The sequence below is a fragment of the Ahaetulla prasina genome, chromosome 5, assembly GCF_028640845.1.
Source record: "Ahaetulla prasina isolate Xishuangbanna chromosome 5, ASM2864084v1, whole genome shotgun sequence".
NCBI classification, from domain to species: Eukaryota; Metazoa; Chordata; class Lepidosauria; order Squamata; family Colubridae; genus Ahaetulla; species Ahaetulla prasina.
Window position 1 is genome coordinate 77,229,804 of NC_080543.1, and position 14,401 is coordinate 77,244,204.

At 40.5% G+C, this 14,401-nt stretch overlaps 1 protein-coding gene across 5 annotated transcripts in view; it reads left to right on the forward strand.

Annotated features, from left to right (window-relative positions):
- Nucleotides 1-14,401, forward strand: part of POLA1 (DNA polymerase alpha 1, catalytic subunit) — a 606,439-nt gene that overhangs the window by 98,617 nt on the left and 493,421 nt on the right. For all 5 annotated transcript variants that reach the window (XM_058186076.1, XM_058186077.1, XM_058186080.1 and 2 more), the window contains 3 exons: nucleotides 492-616; nucleotides 4,056-4,205; nucleotides 6,121-6,243. In XM_058186076.1, coding sequence (XP_058042059.1) covers nucleotides 492-616; nucleotides 4,056-4,205; nucleotides 6,121-6,243 — 398 coding nt within the window. The remainder of the gene's footprint in view (nucleotides 1-491; nucleotides 617-4,055; nucleotides 4,206-6,120; nucleotides 6,244-14,401) is intronic.

Below are 14,401 nucleotides of genomic sequence, written 5' to 3' on the forward strand. Positions count from 1 at the left end.
TTTTTCATTCTTACATTTCACATTTGGTGCCATTCTGAAGAACCTGAAAGCTATATTTTTGAGATGGATATTACAATCTTTCAAATAGTGAAACACAAATAGTGAATTGGCACTTTTGTTGATACACATGTAGGGGTTAGTGTGCAACCATTGAAAATGGATTATTTTAACTGTTCCTGTTGCTGGGTGTGTAGATAAAGTCTTCTTTACCTATTTTTTCCCCCACTTTAAATCAGGTGTATCCAACTTGTGGCCCAGGGGCTGCATGAAGCCTAGATAATTAGTATATGTGGCCTAAAATCATACATGTGAAGAATTCCTCTTCACTCAATGCAGTTTAGGCAAGTCAAAAGACTGAACACCCATGCTTTGAAGAATCATAATAAAATTATGATAATAAATAATAAAAGAGCAGGGTATAGGAAAAAATTTTATCATTGGACATTTCTGTAGAGTTACATATTATAATAGAAATTTGTCTTTTGTTTCAGGTTTCTATGACAAGTTCATTTTGCTTCTTGACTTCAATAGTTTATACCCTTCAATTATCCAAGAGTTTAACATCTGTTTTACAACAGTTCACAGAATGTCTTTCAGCGTGCACAAAAAGACAGAGGTGTGTGCTTAATATATTTTAATTAGTGATGGTAAAATAAATGATATGAGATCAAGAATGAGATTGAGACTGTATTGATCTTTATAATTGTGTATGGTACTAATAATTATTAAAATATTCTTTTTCTTCTTTTAAATATTCATCTTTATATTCTATATTGATATTCTATATTGATCTTTCTCCTGTATTTTCACTTGTATTTTCACTTCTCTAATTTTCTTTCAATTTCCCGCACATTGCCCACTTTCCTTTAGCCTGTTTCAGTTTTTCTTCAGTAATATTTTCTCTGATAACTTTATTTTTAAACATTTTTTCCACAAATTTCCTAGGTTCTTTAGAAACAGTTGCGTTTATTCCGTTCATTAAATCTTCCTTTCATTTTTCTTTTCTCTCCTATTTTTCTTTCACTTTCTTGTTTTGGTATGGTAAAGTGATAATTTTTTCTGTGGGTAATCCTACACTCATTATGACTTTTTTAATTTTAAAATTAGCTTGATTTCTGTGAATAAACAACTTAATCACTGTCAGTCACAAAGAGTTAATCTTAATGCATTCAGCTGTAAAAATAATCTGAAAATTTATAGATTAAGGACATATTTATAGAAAATATTTTGATTATTAGTAACATAATTTATTTAGGTAAGGCTACTTTATTAACAGTGTATTGAATTTGCACATAATAGTCCTGTGCTAAAATGTCCGGAACTACAAATGTTATAAGCTTGAAATAGCTGTTTTGAATATTCTGAGCACTGGCACCAAAGCATACATTTCGGATTTTTTTCCAGGGCTCTGGACAAAATGCAGCTCCTTCTCCTTCTCCTTCTTCCTCTTCTTCCCTTGCTCAGTTGACTTTTAAAAAAAATCCTTTAAAATGTGAAAAGCTGAACAGTAATGAGACAATAAAAGTTCAGGTTCCATTGCTGCTATTAGTGGAAGGGAAGAGGGTAGGTGGGGTGAAAGAGGAGGAAAAAAAAGAGGAAAAAGTTTTGTAAGGAGAAAAAATAACAATTGCATCTCTTTGACATGGTACCAAATCTGTTTTTGAATACAAGAGAAGTAGCAATTTGCGAGTTACTATTACAGATTTTATGGTTAACGAACAATTGATCTGGAAAAGATTGAAAAATGCTTTAAAAATACAGAACAATTAAAATAATTTTTTAATCTACAATTCCTACAATTTTTAAATCTACAATACAATTCCTGGCCATCAAGAGACATCTATCCCTCATGTCCGTCCATGAAGGGGCCGTGGTGGCTCAGGCTGTAAGATAGCCTGTTATTAAAATACAGCAGCCTGCAATTACTGCAGGCTCGAATCCCACCAGGCCCAAGGTTGACTCAGCCTTCCATCCTTTATAAGGTAGGTAAAATGAGGACCCAGATTGTTGGGGCCGCAATAAGTTGACTTTGTAAATATACAAATAGAATGAGACTATTGCCTTACACATTGTAAGCCGCCCTGAGTCTTCGGAGAAGGGCGGGATATAAATGTAAATAAAAAAAATGAAGACTCAAAAGGACACAGATTCAACCTAACCGAGATCACAATTGTAACTCAGGCGAAGTCAAGGAGAGAAAGGGAATTCCGGGAAGCCTGGCTTTCCACCAATAAATCAATAAACAGACATATTGACATCAACCCAATCTACCAACCACATAGAATGAAAGAACAGCATGATCCCAAAGGCAACATTAAAAGACCAACTAACAGCCATGCTACAAACAAAGTAATAACAGATCACAAAAAATCAGACCACATCACAGGCAGCTGATGAAATCAACCTGAAACCAGACCATGACATCATCAGAAGTTATCCAAACAACAACAGCAACACTAATTTGCATCACTTAGATGTTACTTAAAACCAAGGAATATGACTCAACAACTACAGCCAGCCAATCACACAACCTGAAATCGGACCAGGATTCAGAAAAGTATTTAAAGGCCAGTGCTCCCCCAGACAAGCGCAATCCAAAGCGCACTGAAGATGTCTCCTTGAATGAGGACAAAACGCTTGTAACCAAATTGCCAAGCTCAGAGCTCAAACCAACAACATAACCTATCAACCCGAGCTACTAATATGCAGGCATTTCAATTAATCTACAATTGCAAATGAGAAAAACAGTCAATTAAAACCTGAAATTTAATTAAATGCCAGGATCTTATGGAATATATCTGGAATATATTATAGGACATTTCAAGAAATTTTGGCTAAACTTTTAAATCAGGTAATGAATGTAATTCAGAAGCATGAAAAACTCCCCAGAGAAATGGATTTATGTTGATTTAGAAAAAAATGACTCTCCCAAATAATCAAAAGAAGTATTTCTTTAGCAAACTTACATTGTAAGGTCTTTAATGCAAAACGCTCAAAGAGAATAAATGACTTTTTAATAAAAATGATACATTTTGCCCAGACCATATGTATTTCAAAAATGAATGAGATACAATATTAGATATATTCTGCTGTTGACAAGGGTTAAAAACCCCTACAGAAGTGGCCATTTTTCTTGATGTGGAAAACACTTTTGACAATTTGGTATTAAAAATTTTATTAGTTTATCAGGATATAAAATATAAAGAAAAATGAAAATAACAGGAAACTAGGGTAGGAGAAAAGGGAAAAAGAGAATGTGAGGTAGAAGGGAAAAAAGAAAAAAGGTATTGACTTCCAACTCTTTTTAGCATAGTAGAAGAAAATAAACATTACAGCCTCAACTTTTTACTTCTATACAATAATATATACTAGTCATTTCTATAACAATGAACCTAACCAGTAGGTTCTAATACTGATTTAGAATCAGTAGGTTCTAATATTGATTTATCTAATTGATAAAACCAAAATAAAAAATATACATAATGCTTGAGTAATTACTAAAGCTTGTAAAATATTATTGAAAGTATAATTGAAAGTATGTTAAGAAGAAGTTAAAAAAAGGTGTATTAGAATTAATTGATTTTACAAATATTTTTAAAGAAAAGTTTAGAGTTTTAAAATGAATGTAAAAAGTTTTTCCCCTTTAAGGTTAAAAGAGTATAGTGAATTTTGCTAATATAAATGATATAAAGATTAATAAGTGCAAGCAGAAATATATATTATTTTACACAAAAAAAGTAAAGATGGTTAAATTGATAGCTTCATTCAAAGAAAAGAATATATCTAATTTTATTTTTATTTGGAAAATGCTTCTGGATTTTGTGCTTGTGATGGAATTTGACATTTTGGAATGGTCTTCCATGCTGGCCGTACTGAAAAAGATTAATTGCAACTCCAATATACTTTTTTACTTTATCTTATCTTGTCCCTTTCAGTATAGTGCATTGTTGACATTAACTTTGATTTTTATTCTTACAAATGCTCTTTATCCAAGAAAAGTTGTGAGATTTAAAGTATTTTGATAATATTTATATGTCAAACTTATTATTTCACAGGATGGTGAACAACAAGAAATTCCTGAATTACCTGATTCATCTCTAGAAATGGGGATCTTGCCTAAAGAGATTAAGAAGCTTGTTGAGCGAAGGCATCAAGTGAAACAGCTGATGAAACACCCAGACTTGCATCCTGACCTTTACTTACAGGTATAAACCTCAGCTAATGTCATTTTCCAACTTTTTTGAATGCTTGCTTTGAATGCAAACTGGGAATATTTGGTTTAATATAATATTAAATTCTATCCCAGGATAAATAACAATATTAAAAGAAGCAAAAAAGTATCCATTATAATGTCAATAAAATCAGTTGTTGAGAATTTAGGTTTATATTTTGATTACTTTTCAAGTCCTCCATTTTATACCATTTCAAATCTCTCTTTAAGTACATAGCTGTAGAAAAAGACATCCTCACTCTTAATGAAAGAAGATTTGATTTGGTTCAGGATAGGATTTACAGAACAAGGAACATAGAGTTTTAAAAAAGTTTAAGAAAGAAGATTTCCCCAGAATGTACAGTGATGACATAATGGCATATACAATTGACAGACAAAGGAAGAAAAACCAACAATAGCTGGCAAGAGGAGAAGAATGGTTGATGAAGTATGAAGTGAGAGTCCTTGTTTCTCATTCTGAATGGTTTATTGCCTAGTTTACAATATGCAGCTATTTGGAATGTCCACAGGGATGAGTGTAAAAATTGTCTAAAGACCAGATTGGGAGAAATGTAATATATTATCAATACTGGAGCAAATTTACTCCTGCCCTCCAAAACACCATAAAAATTGGATCAGGGAACATTAATTATATATCCTCATTGGCAGTGAAATGCTTGCTATTTAGTGTGAGATACAGAGAAAAACAAGCAAACAAAAAAATAAAAGCTGATAGAGGCCTTCTTAAATAGCAATAAACAGGTAGTTCTTGACTTACAACACAATTGAGTCCAAACTTTTTGTTGCTAAGTGAGACATTTTGTTAAGTGAATTTTGCCCCAATCTCTTTCTTGCCACAGTTGTTAAGTGAATCACTGCAGTTATTACGTTAGTAACCTTCTGTTTGTCAGACATGCCTTCCCTCAAAATTCAAGAAAGAAAACCCCCAACTCCACTGAATTAGAGAAGAGGTACTTTTACTAAGTTTGAAATGATAGCAGCGAAAGCAAGGCAAGATCTGATTCAAAATGTGTGAAGATTACACATTGAAAGTCATCCCAAATCCCTCCCCCCAGGATCCAGCACTGAGAGTACAATCAATATCCAGTATGAGTGGGAATCCAGTATAAGTGGGAAGGCTCCTCTTCAGGTATTTCTCTCATCTGAAGTCTCAGGACGCTTGGCCTTGACAGAGTATAAACAACTCCACTCAGCAGTGCCATAATTCATGAGTACAAACCTCCCTTCCAGTTCTCATAGGACTGCTACACACCAGCTTGTTTCCCCATCCCAAATGCCCAAGCCCCCCTCCCCGTTTCTATGGCAGCCGATAGCAAGCACGCTGTAGAAATCCATGCTGGAGATCCAGCTGACAATCACAAAAGGTGATCATATGACCTTGGGATATGAGTCATAAATATGAGTCAGTTGCCAAGCATCTGAATTTTGATCATGTGACCTTGGGAATGCTGCAATGGTCATAAATGTAAAAGATGGTCGTAAGTCACTTTTTTCAGAGCTGTTGTAACTTTGAATGGTCATTAAACGAATCGTTGTAAGTTGAGAACTATTGAGTTGTATTTGACTCTAATCTAAATGTAGTAAATATGTGGTACATATTTTTTCTCTTAAAAAAACTAGCTTGCTTAGGCCAGGAATATTTTTAAAAATCCTGAAAAATAGACAGTAAAAGTTACCTACTATGGTTTAAATATTGTTCTGTTTTATTAAATTGCTGCTGATTTTCTTGAATGCCAAATGTGTAAAAACAGGATGAAAATGACATTTAAAAATTTTAAAATATGGTTCTATATTCTCTGGGATGTTCTTCCTTATTAGCTTGCTAATTAGTTTAACCAGTTAAAAGGACAAAATAATTTTTAACTGATTATACTTGTTTGTTTTTTCAGTATGATATTAGGCAGAAGGCTCTGAAGCTTACAGCTAATAGTATGTATGGATGCCTGGGATTTTCCTACAGTAGATTTTATGCAAAACCCCTTGCTGCTTTGGTGACTTTCAAAGGCAGAGAGGTAAGTCAGCAATGATCAGTACTGTCATTATTTCGTGAGTGGTGGTAGATAGGATGGTAAATTTATTTATTACTCTTTCTCTTTCCCTCCCCACTTCGGTTATTAGAGTTTCCCACTCACCAAACACATTTGAGCAACCATTAAAAATGAATAAACTATGATAAAAGAAAAATAAATAAAATATAGAGCACCAGAGACAAATAACATGAGCTCATATAAACATATTGTTCTAGTACTTTTGGGAAGAATGAGATCTTCAAGGCCTCCCTAAAGGCTGGCAGGGTTGTAGCACTGTGAGCAACAAAACTGATTTCAGGCCTCCAAATATTAAGTAATATTGATTTGAAAATGTTTTTTATCAATTCAATTAATTTGAATTAATTTTAAAATTCTGTAAATTAAGAAATTAGACAAAATTTGTTGCAGAAGGATTTCTTCCTGAGAATATGTGACATAAATACTGTGTTTCCCCGAAAATAAGACCCTGTCTTATATTTTTTGAACCCTGAAATAAGCGCTTGGCCTTATTTACATGCACTCAATAGCCTGGTTGGACTTATTATCAGGGGATGCCTTATTTTGGGGGAGACAGGGTATAAATTGCTACTTATCTGATATTAAGACTAGCAAATAATATTGCTGTTTAGTTTAAGAATGGGCTTGACCAGTGAAGCTGTTTAATGTGAAATTCTGAATGAAAAAGAAAGTATTTCACCAGTATATTATATAATTAACAAATGACATTTGCTGTTATCTGATATGGCATACCATTAGCCTAGATACATTAGGACTAGAGCAAAGATTGTGGTTAAGAAGAACAGCCTTAAAATTTCTCTATGGCCATGGCATTTTCTAGACCAGTGATGGTGAACCTTTTTGCCGTTAGTGGCAAAAGCAGAGGAAGCGCAGGAGGGTTGCTTGTGCATGTGCCCACACCTATAATTCAATGTGCCCCGCGCATGCGCACGCGACCCCACTCTGCTCACTCCACTTTTGGCAAATGATGGCACCGTGGGCCCGGTAGGCCCATTTTTCACCCTCCCTAAGCTCTAGAGCCTTTCTAGAAGCTGGGGGAGGGTGAAAACGGCTTCCCCCCCCCCGAGGCTCTCCGAGGACTTCCGGTGGGCCCAAAAGGCCCGAAAATCAGCTGGCGCGTGCTGGAGCTGAACTAGGGCAATGCTTGCGTGCCCACCGATATGGCTCTGCATGCCACAGGTTTGCCATCACGGTTCTGACTGTCACATGATTAAGTAGGTACTAATCCTCCCAGAAAAGAATATGGAATTCTGACTCCCTATGGACTTATGTTTTGTTTTTTGTTTGCTTGACTAGGAACATGGGCTAGGAGAGGGTTTAGCTTTCTTCATCCAATATGATAACTCTATCTTCAATCAACTTGTTTTTATGTAATTAAAACAAAGCAGGCAGTTCAAAGGTGGTTGGGATGCTGGGGAGGACAGGAGCATGAAATCATTATTGAAACAAATTTTTCATTAAAAAAATTAAGAGACACAAATTTGACATCAGGACTTAACAAAAGGAGAAAGTAGTATCAGAACATTTCAGTCTTCCAGAAATATTCTACGGCAGACTCAAAGTAACTTCTTTAGAAATAGGGACTTTTAACTATTCAGTGGTCTCTTCCATCAGAACATATGATGTGATATATTTTTATAGAGGGAGTAGATAAATTTCTTTTCTGAATACAAAATGCTAATCAAGCATTGTCTTACTTAAGAGTAACAGCTTCTGTACTATAAAAACCAACTGGTAATTCCTTTTTTTAAAAATATCTTGTTTATAATATTTATAGTAGATCTGATTAACGTTAGTCATATTTTAGCTCAAGATTTTCAGACCAAAATGGAAACTTTTTTGAATTTGTATATTTGGAACATTTAAATGATTGATTTCTGTGCATTGAACTTATTTCTAACCATGGCACATCATTTGGTTCAAGAATGCTAATAGGTATTTTCATAAATGACATTTTAGCCATAGGAAGTAGATATAAGAAGAAAATCTTATTTCTCAGATCGAGCCTGACTAGGATAAACAGTGTTCACAAATGTATTATTGGTAAGGATGGGACCTGTGTAGATATTTGAAAGGAAGTATCAGTTCAACCTTGACTTGCTTTAGAAAGCATATGTAAACTAACTGACATATAATTTTGTAGAAAATTATAGCTTAATAGACCTAGTGAAACCAGCGTATTTAAATATGTTTAATTATTAATTAATTATAATTGTTATATAATATATTATCACTGCCACTAGGACATTTTTCTGAGCTTAATGCTGAGCTTTATTCTTTCTTTCCTGTTTGTTGAAGTGTTTTCTGCTGTAAAAATAAAAAATAATAGGTTTTTGTTTCAGCCCTGGTTTGTAATAATTTGTAATAATTTGATAATATATATCAATCATAAATAGTCAATGTATATTGTATATATTGTTTTAACAGGAAATCTCAAAATGGTAATTTGATAGGAGTATAATAATTATTTACCTTTTCACTAGATGGCGATAGAGTTCTTGTATTCATTGAAAAATTAAACATACTATAAACTTTCAGTTTAAATTATATTTAATTTTAAACATTTGTGCAAGTTCACACATTTCCTGCATAATTGTGTACTATAAAAATAAAGAGTATTATTTTTTAATTCACTGGAAGTTAACTTGGTGAACTCGGCTAATAGATTAAAGAAATTTATAAGATCTGCAAGAATCTTATTTTTCACATAATATTTTAGATAATTTTGATGTTTGCTTCTCAGAAATAGCAGACTTTCTATATATTCTTAGCTCGTATCACTTGTGATTCTATGGAGCATTCAGTTTCCTAAGGTGGAGTGGTCAGTCATGGAAACTGATAAAAAATGACTGCCAATACTTTGTTATGGAAACTAGTTCCACCGAGTTTTGCAAAACATGGAGTCACTTAAAACAAAGCTTCTTACTTTTGGTGAGCTGCTGTTTATGCGTTTGGTGCCACACATCTAGATTTTTCGAACTGACATTTTAAGAGTATTAAAGAATATACTTATTTTATTCAAATCCTACCATTTAATAGCATGAGCTGTGGTTTCTTTGATATTGAATTTGGTATTGAATGTCTAGAGGATTTGTATAAAGTATTTAAAAAACTACAGCATCTACCTGGTAAGAATAAACATATTAAGACACTTTCTATTTGGAACCACCCTACTACAGGATAAATCCTAGCTGGAGAAAGAATGGTGGGCTTATTTCTGTTACTTATGATTTTTAACAGGATAGATTTTCCTTAAATTAAGGCCTGTCAAAATTAAAGATACAATCCTTAACTAAAACTGACAAGGGTTAGAATAAGACTCTAGTCATTGTTTGCTGCCTGCAGTGTTGAAGAAGGGGCAGAATATCAGAGGGTGAGGTACTCATTTTCATCCAGTTCTGGCCAAATTGGGAAGATGCCGCTGTCTGGCACTTTCCTAAGGATGGTACAAAATTATTTCCAACATGTGGAATCCTATGCAAAAAACCCCATTCCTTTTCTTTAGGACCCAATGGAATTTGAATTACCATATTTTTCAGAGTATAAGACGCACCAGAGTATAAGACGCACCTTAGCTTTTGGGGCGGAAAATAAGAAAAAAGCTGATTGGCAGGTGGATTGGCCTTCTGGAATACCCCCAATCAGCTGTTCCCAGAGGTGAATTTTAGCAAAAGGTTCCTTGGTTGTGAGCTCTGTGCCTTGCTTTTATTTTGCTTTTTTTTTTCTGCTTCTGAAACTTTGTTTCAGAAAAAACTTTTTTCTGCCTCTGAAAGTCTCCAAAACAGAGCTTCAGAAAAAAACCCTCTGAAGCTCTGTTTGGGAGCTTCTTTTCTGAAGCTCCATTTGGGGCTTTTTTTCTAAACTCCGTTTCTGATGCTTTTTTTCTAAGCTCCGTTTCTGATGCTTTTTTCAGCTTCTAAAACCTCCATTTGAGAAGCTGGGCAGGGCTACATTTGGAGCATAAGACGCACCCAGATTTTCACCCTTTTTTGGGGGAGAGGAAAGGTGCGTTTTATACTCCAAAAAATACAGTAAGTATATAACTCCTGCTGTCTAATATCTTGGCTGCTTGGTTACTTAAGATTGGCTTCCCTGATTGGCTTCTTTCTAGTTCAACAGAGGTAGTTGAATATATAGTCTGATTAAGAAGTGAAGCCAAGCAACCAATCCTAGTTCTTATTTTGTCTCTGTATCTTTGTTGATTGGGCTGGCAAATTATGGATCTTTTTATGTGCGTAATGTTCCACAATGATATAAGCAATTAAGCAATATAATTGATGCCAGCAAGGTGGAGGTGGGTACTGGTGGTTGTTGTTAGTTGCGAAGTCATGTCCGACTCATCACGACCCAATACTCCCAGCAAAGAGTCAGTCAGAGGCCTTCTTTTCTAATTTATTTACATAGATAATGTCCTGGCCACGTCTACCCACGGGCCTGCCAAGTTTCTGGAGATAACGAGGAAATTATAGATAAGGCCAGAATTACTCACGAATATATTCTTCCCTCCATTGATACAGTTTGCCCGCGCAAATTCATTGCTTTGTCCAAGACAAAAAACCAGGAAGTCCCGCCTCCTATTTATAGTCTCTGCAGATGTCACTGCATGACCATCATTCCTTGGCCTTATCCCAATGCTGCTTCTGCTGCGCGCGCCAGTCACGTCTGCGCAGTCTTGCATCACTCCAAAACTGTTCTTGGGGCATTGCCAAATCAGAAGAAGGCTCAAGAGAATCAGGCCTTGACGGCCCTTCCTCCTCCCTTTGAGTGGGTGCCAGGGAGGGAGAGGGCTCAAGAGAAGCAGGGCTTGCCAGGTCTTCTCCCTCATTTTCTGAATCATCCGAGTCCAGGAGTCCAGGTCCAGGAACCTGGGTCACAACACTATCCCTCACCGCAGGGCCCTTCCCCCGGGGCTGACGATCGGGATGCGGTTGGGCTGGGTTCTGCTCATGGAAGGCCTGCACCAGGTCAGGGGCATGAACGTCGGAGGCATCTACCCAGGAGAAATCAGTCCCGTATCCCTTCCACGCGATCAAATATTGGAAACGACCCTTCAGCCAGCGGGAGTCTCGTACGCTGTGGACTTCGTATTCCTCCGACCCGTCCTCGGCGACAGTGACGGGTGCTGTTGGGCACCGAAGGGGACTCGGTGTGGTCTCAGGAACCAGAAGGGACCGGTGAAAGACGGGGTGGATCCGCATGGATCGTGGCAGGGTCAGTCGGTAGGCTACCGGGTTGATGACTGCCTCGACAGGGAACAGGCCGATGAATCGGTGGTCCAACTTCTTTACCGGGCGGTCGGACGGGAGGTGTTTGGTGGAGAGCCACACCCGGTCTCCAACTGCCAGCGGGGGCGTTGCCCATCGGGAGCGGTCGGCGGATCATTTGTAGTCCTCCTTTGCCCGATCCAGCTGCTGACATACCAACTGTTGGACCGCATGCAATTCCGTCAGGAAGGTCTGCGTTTCGGGAACAGGAGAATCCGGTGGTGCCAGAGGGAAGAGCCGCGGATGGTACCCCACATTGGCAAAGAACGGGGTCATCTGAGTAGAGGTGTGCTGAGAGTTGTTAAAAGCAAACTCCGCCAGGGACAGGTAATCGGCCCAGTTGTCCTGTTGCTGGTTGATGAAGCAACGGAGATACTGTTCCAGGATACCGATGACCTTCTCTGTACCCCCGTCGGTCTCCGGATGGTGCGATGACGACAGACACACCTGCACCTCCAACGCGGCCATCAGGCTCTTCCAGAAGCGAGCTGTGAACTGAACTCCGCGGTCCGAAACCACCCTGTCCGGTAGACCATGGAGGCGGAAGATGTGCTGCAGAAAGAGATGGGCCGTTTTTGTGGCTGTGGGCAGTCCGCGGCATGGGATGAAGTGTGCCATCTTGGTGAGCATGTCCACCACCACCAGCACCATGGTGAACCCAGAGGATGGCGGCAGGTCCGTCAGGAAGTCCATGGAGATCGCCCCCCAGGGTCGGTCGGGTGTCGGCAAGGGCTGGAGGAGCCCGGGAGGGGCCCCCGTGGCGGCCTTGGCTTGCCAGCACGGTACGCAGGATGTCACGTAGGCATGTACATCATGCTGCACTCGGGGCCACCAAAAGGTCCGTGTCACCAGGTGGAGGGTCTTGAAGAACCCAAAATGCCCTGCTGCAGGGTTATCGTGGCACTGGGTCATGACGAGGGCTCGGAGTGGTCCTGTGGGCACATATAATCGCCCCCGAAACTTGAGTAAGTCCTCCTCCAAGGTCCAAGGAGACGCGGGGCCCACCTCCGCTCTCCTTTGCTGCGACCAGGCGTCCTGGCGCTGCGCCTCTCGCACCTGGGCCCGCAAGTCCACTGGTTCCCGTGCTGCGGCCAAGGCTTCTGCCGGCAGCACTGTCCATGGAGGAAGGGGGTCCTTGGCGCAGAGGTACTCTGGCTTGCGGGACAGGGCATCCGCCCTCCGGTTGTGACCGCTGGGAATGTAGGTCACGCGGAAGTTGAACCAGGCAAAAAACAACGACCACCGGATCTGCCGCTGGTTCAACTTCCGAGCTGTGGTGAGGTGCTCGAGATTCCAATGGTCTGTTTGGACCGCCACCTGATATCGGGCCCCCTCCAGATGGTGTCGCCAAGCCTCGAATGCAGCCTTGATAGCCAGCAACTCTTTTTCCCAGATGGTGTAGTTGCGCTCGGAAGGATTGAGTTTCCGGGAGTAGTAAGCGCAGGGAAAAAGTGTGCCGCCATTCGTTGGAGCCTGTAGCAGCACCGCTCCCAGAGCCACATTGGACGTGTCCGTTTCCACCACAAAGGCCGGAGCGGGTCGGGATGCCTCAGGACGGGTTCTGTGATGAAGGCTTTCTTGAGGGCTGTGAATGCTTCTTGCTGCGGGGGACCCCACCGGAACGCAACCTTCTTCCTGAGGAGCTGGGTAAGTGGAGCCGTCAGTATGGCGAAGCCCGGGATGAAGGTCCGGTAGTAGTTGGCGAAGCCCAGCAGGCGCTGAACATCCTTCACCCGACGAGGGGCTTCAGAGCTACACAAAGCTTCTACTTTGCATGGGTCCATGGCTATGCCCTCGGACGAGATGATATGCCCGAGGAATTCTATGGAAGTCCGGAAGAAGACGCATTTCTCCAGCTTTGCATTGAGTTGTTGTTTCCGCAAGCGTTGCAGAACCAGACCGACGTGTCGAAGGTGGCTTTCCCTGGACCGGGAGTAAATCAGGATAACCACGAACCGATCCAACATGTCTCGGAACACGTCGTTCATGAAGTGCTAGAAAACGGCGGGAGCGTTGGTCAACCCAAATGGCATGACAGTGTATTCGTAGTGTCCGTATCGGGTGCCGAATGCCGTCTTCCATTCGTCTCCTTCTCGCATCCGCACCAGGTTGTAGGCCCCCCGGAGATCGAGCTTGGTGAAGATCGTGGCCTCCCGCAACCTCTCCAGCAGCTCCGGGATGAGCGGCAAGGGGTAGCGAATCCGCACCGTAATGGCGTTTAGCCGGCGGTAATCACAGCACAGGCGCAAGTCCCCTGTCTTCTTCTTCATGAAGAGGACCGGGGCCGAGAGAGGGGACTTTGAGGGCCGGATGAACCCTCGGGTCAGATTTTTGTCCAGGAAGTCCCTGAGGGCGGCCAACTCGGGCTCCGACATGGAATACAGGCGTCCCACAGGCAGTGGTGCGTTGGGCAGAAGGTCCACGGGGCAATCGTAGGGCCGATGCGGGGGTAGTCGGTCCGCCTCCTTCTCGCTGAACACGTCGGCGAAGTCCGTCAGCTCAGGAGGCAAGGTGATGGCAGCGGTGGGGACTTTCTGACCGGCACAGGTGTGGCGGATGTGGTCGACGCACTGCAGACTCGGGAAAGAGATGGCGTTCTGCAACCAGGCCACCTGAGGATCGTGGGTCCGAAGCCAGGCCAACCCAAGGACCAAGGGAAAATGAAGGTCCGCTGTGACATAAAACTGGATCACCTCTTCATGGTCCCCAATAGCCAGGCGCAAAGGCTGGGTGGCAAATTTAATGGGGCCAGACACCAGTTCTCGTCCATCAATTGTCTCTACCCACATCGGAGGGTCCACCGGAACCACGGGGACCGCAAACTGGGTCACAAAGGCCTGGTCCATAAAGTTTGTTGT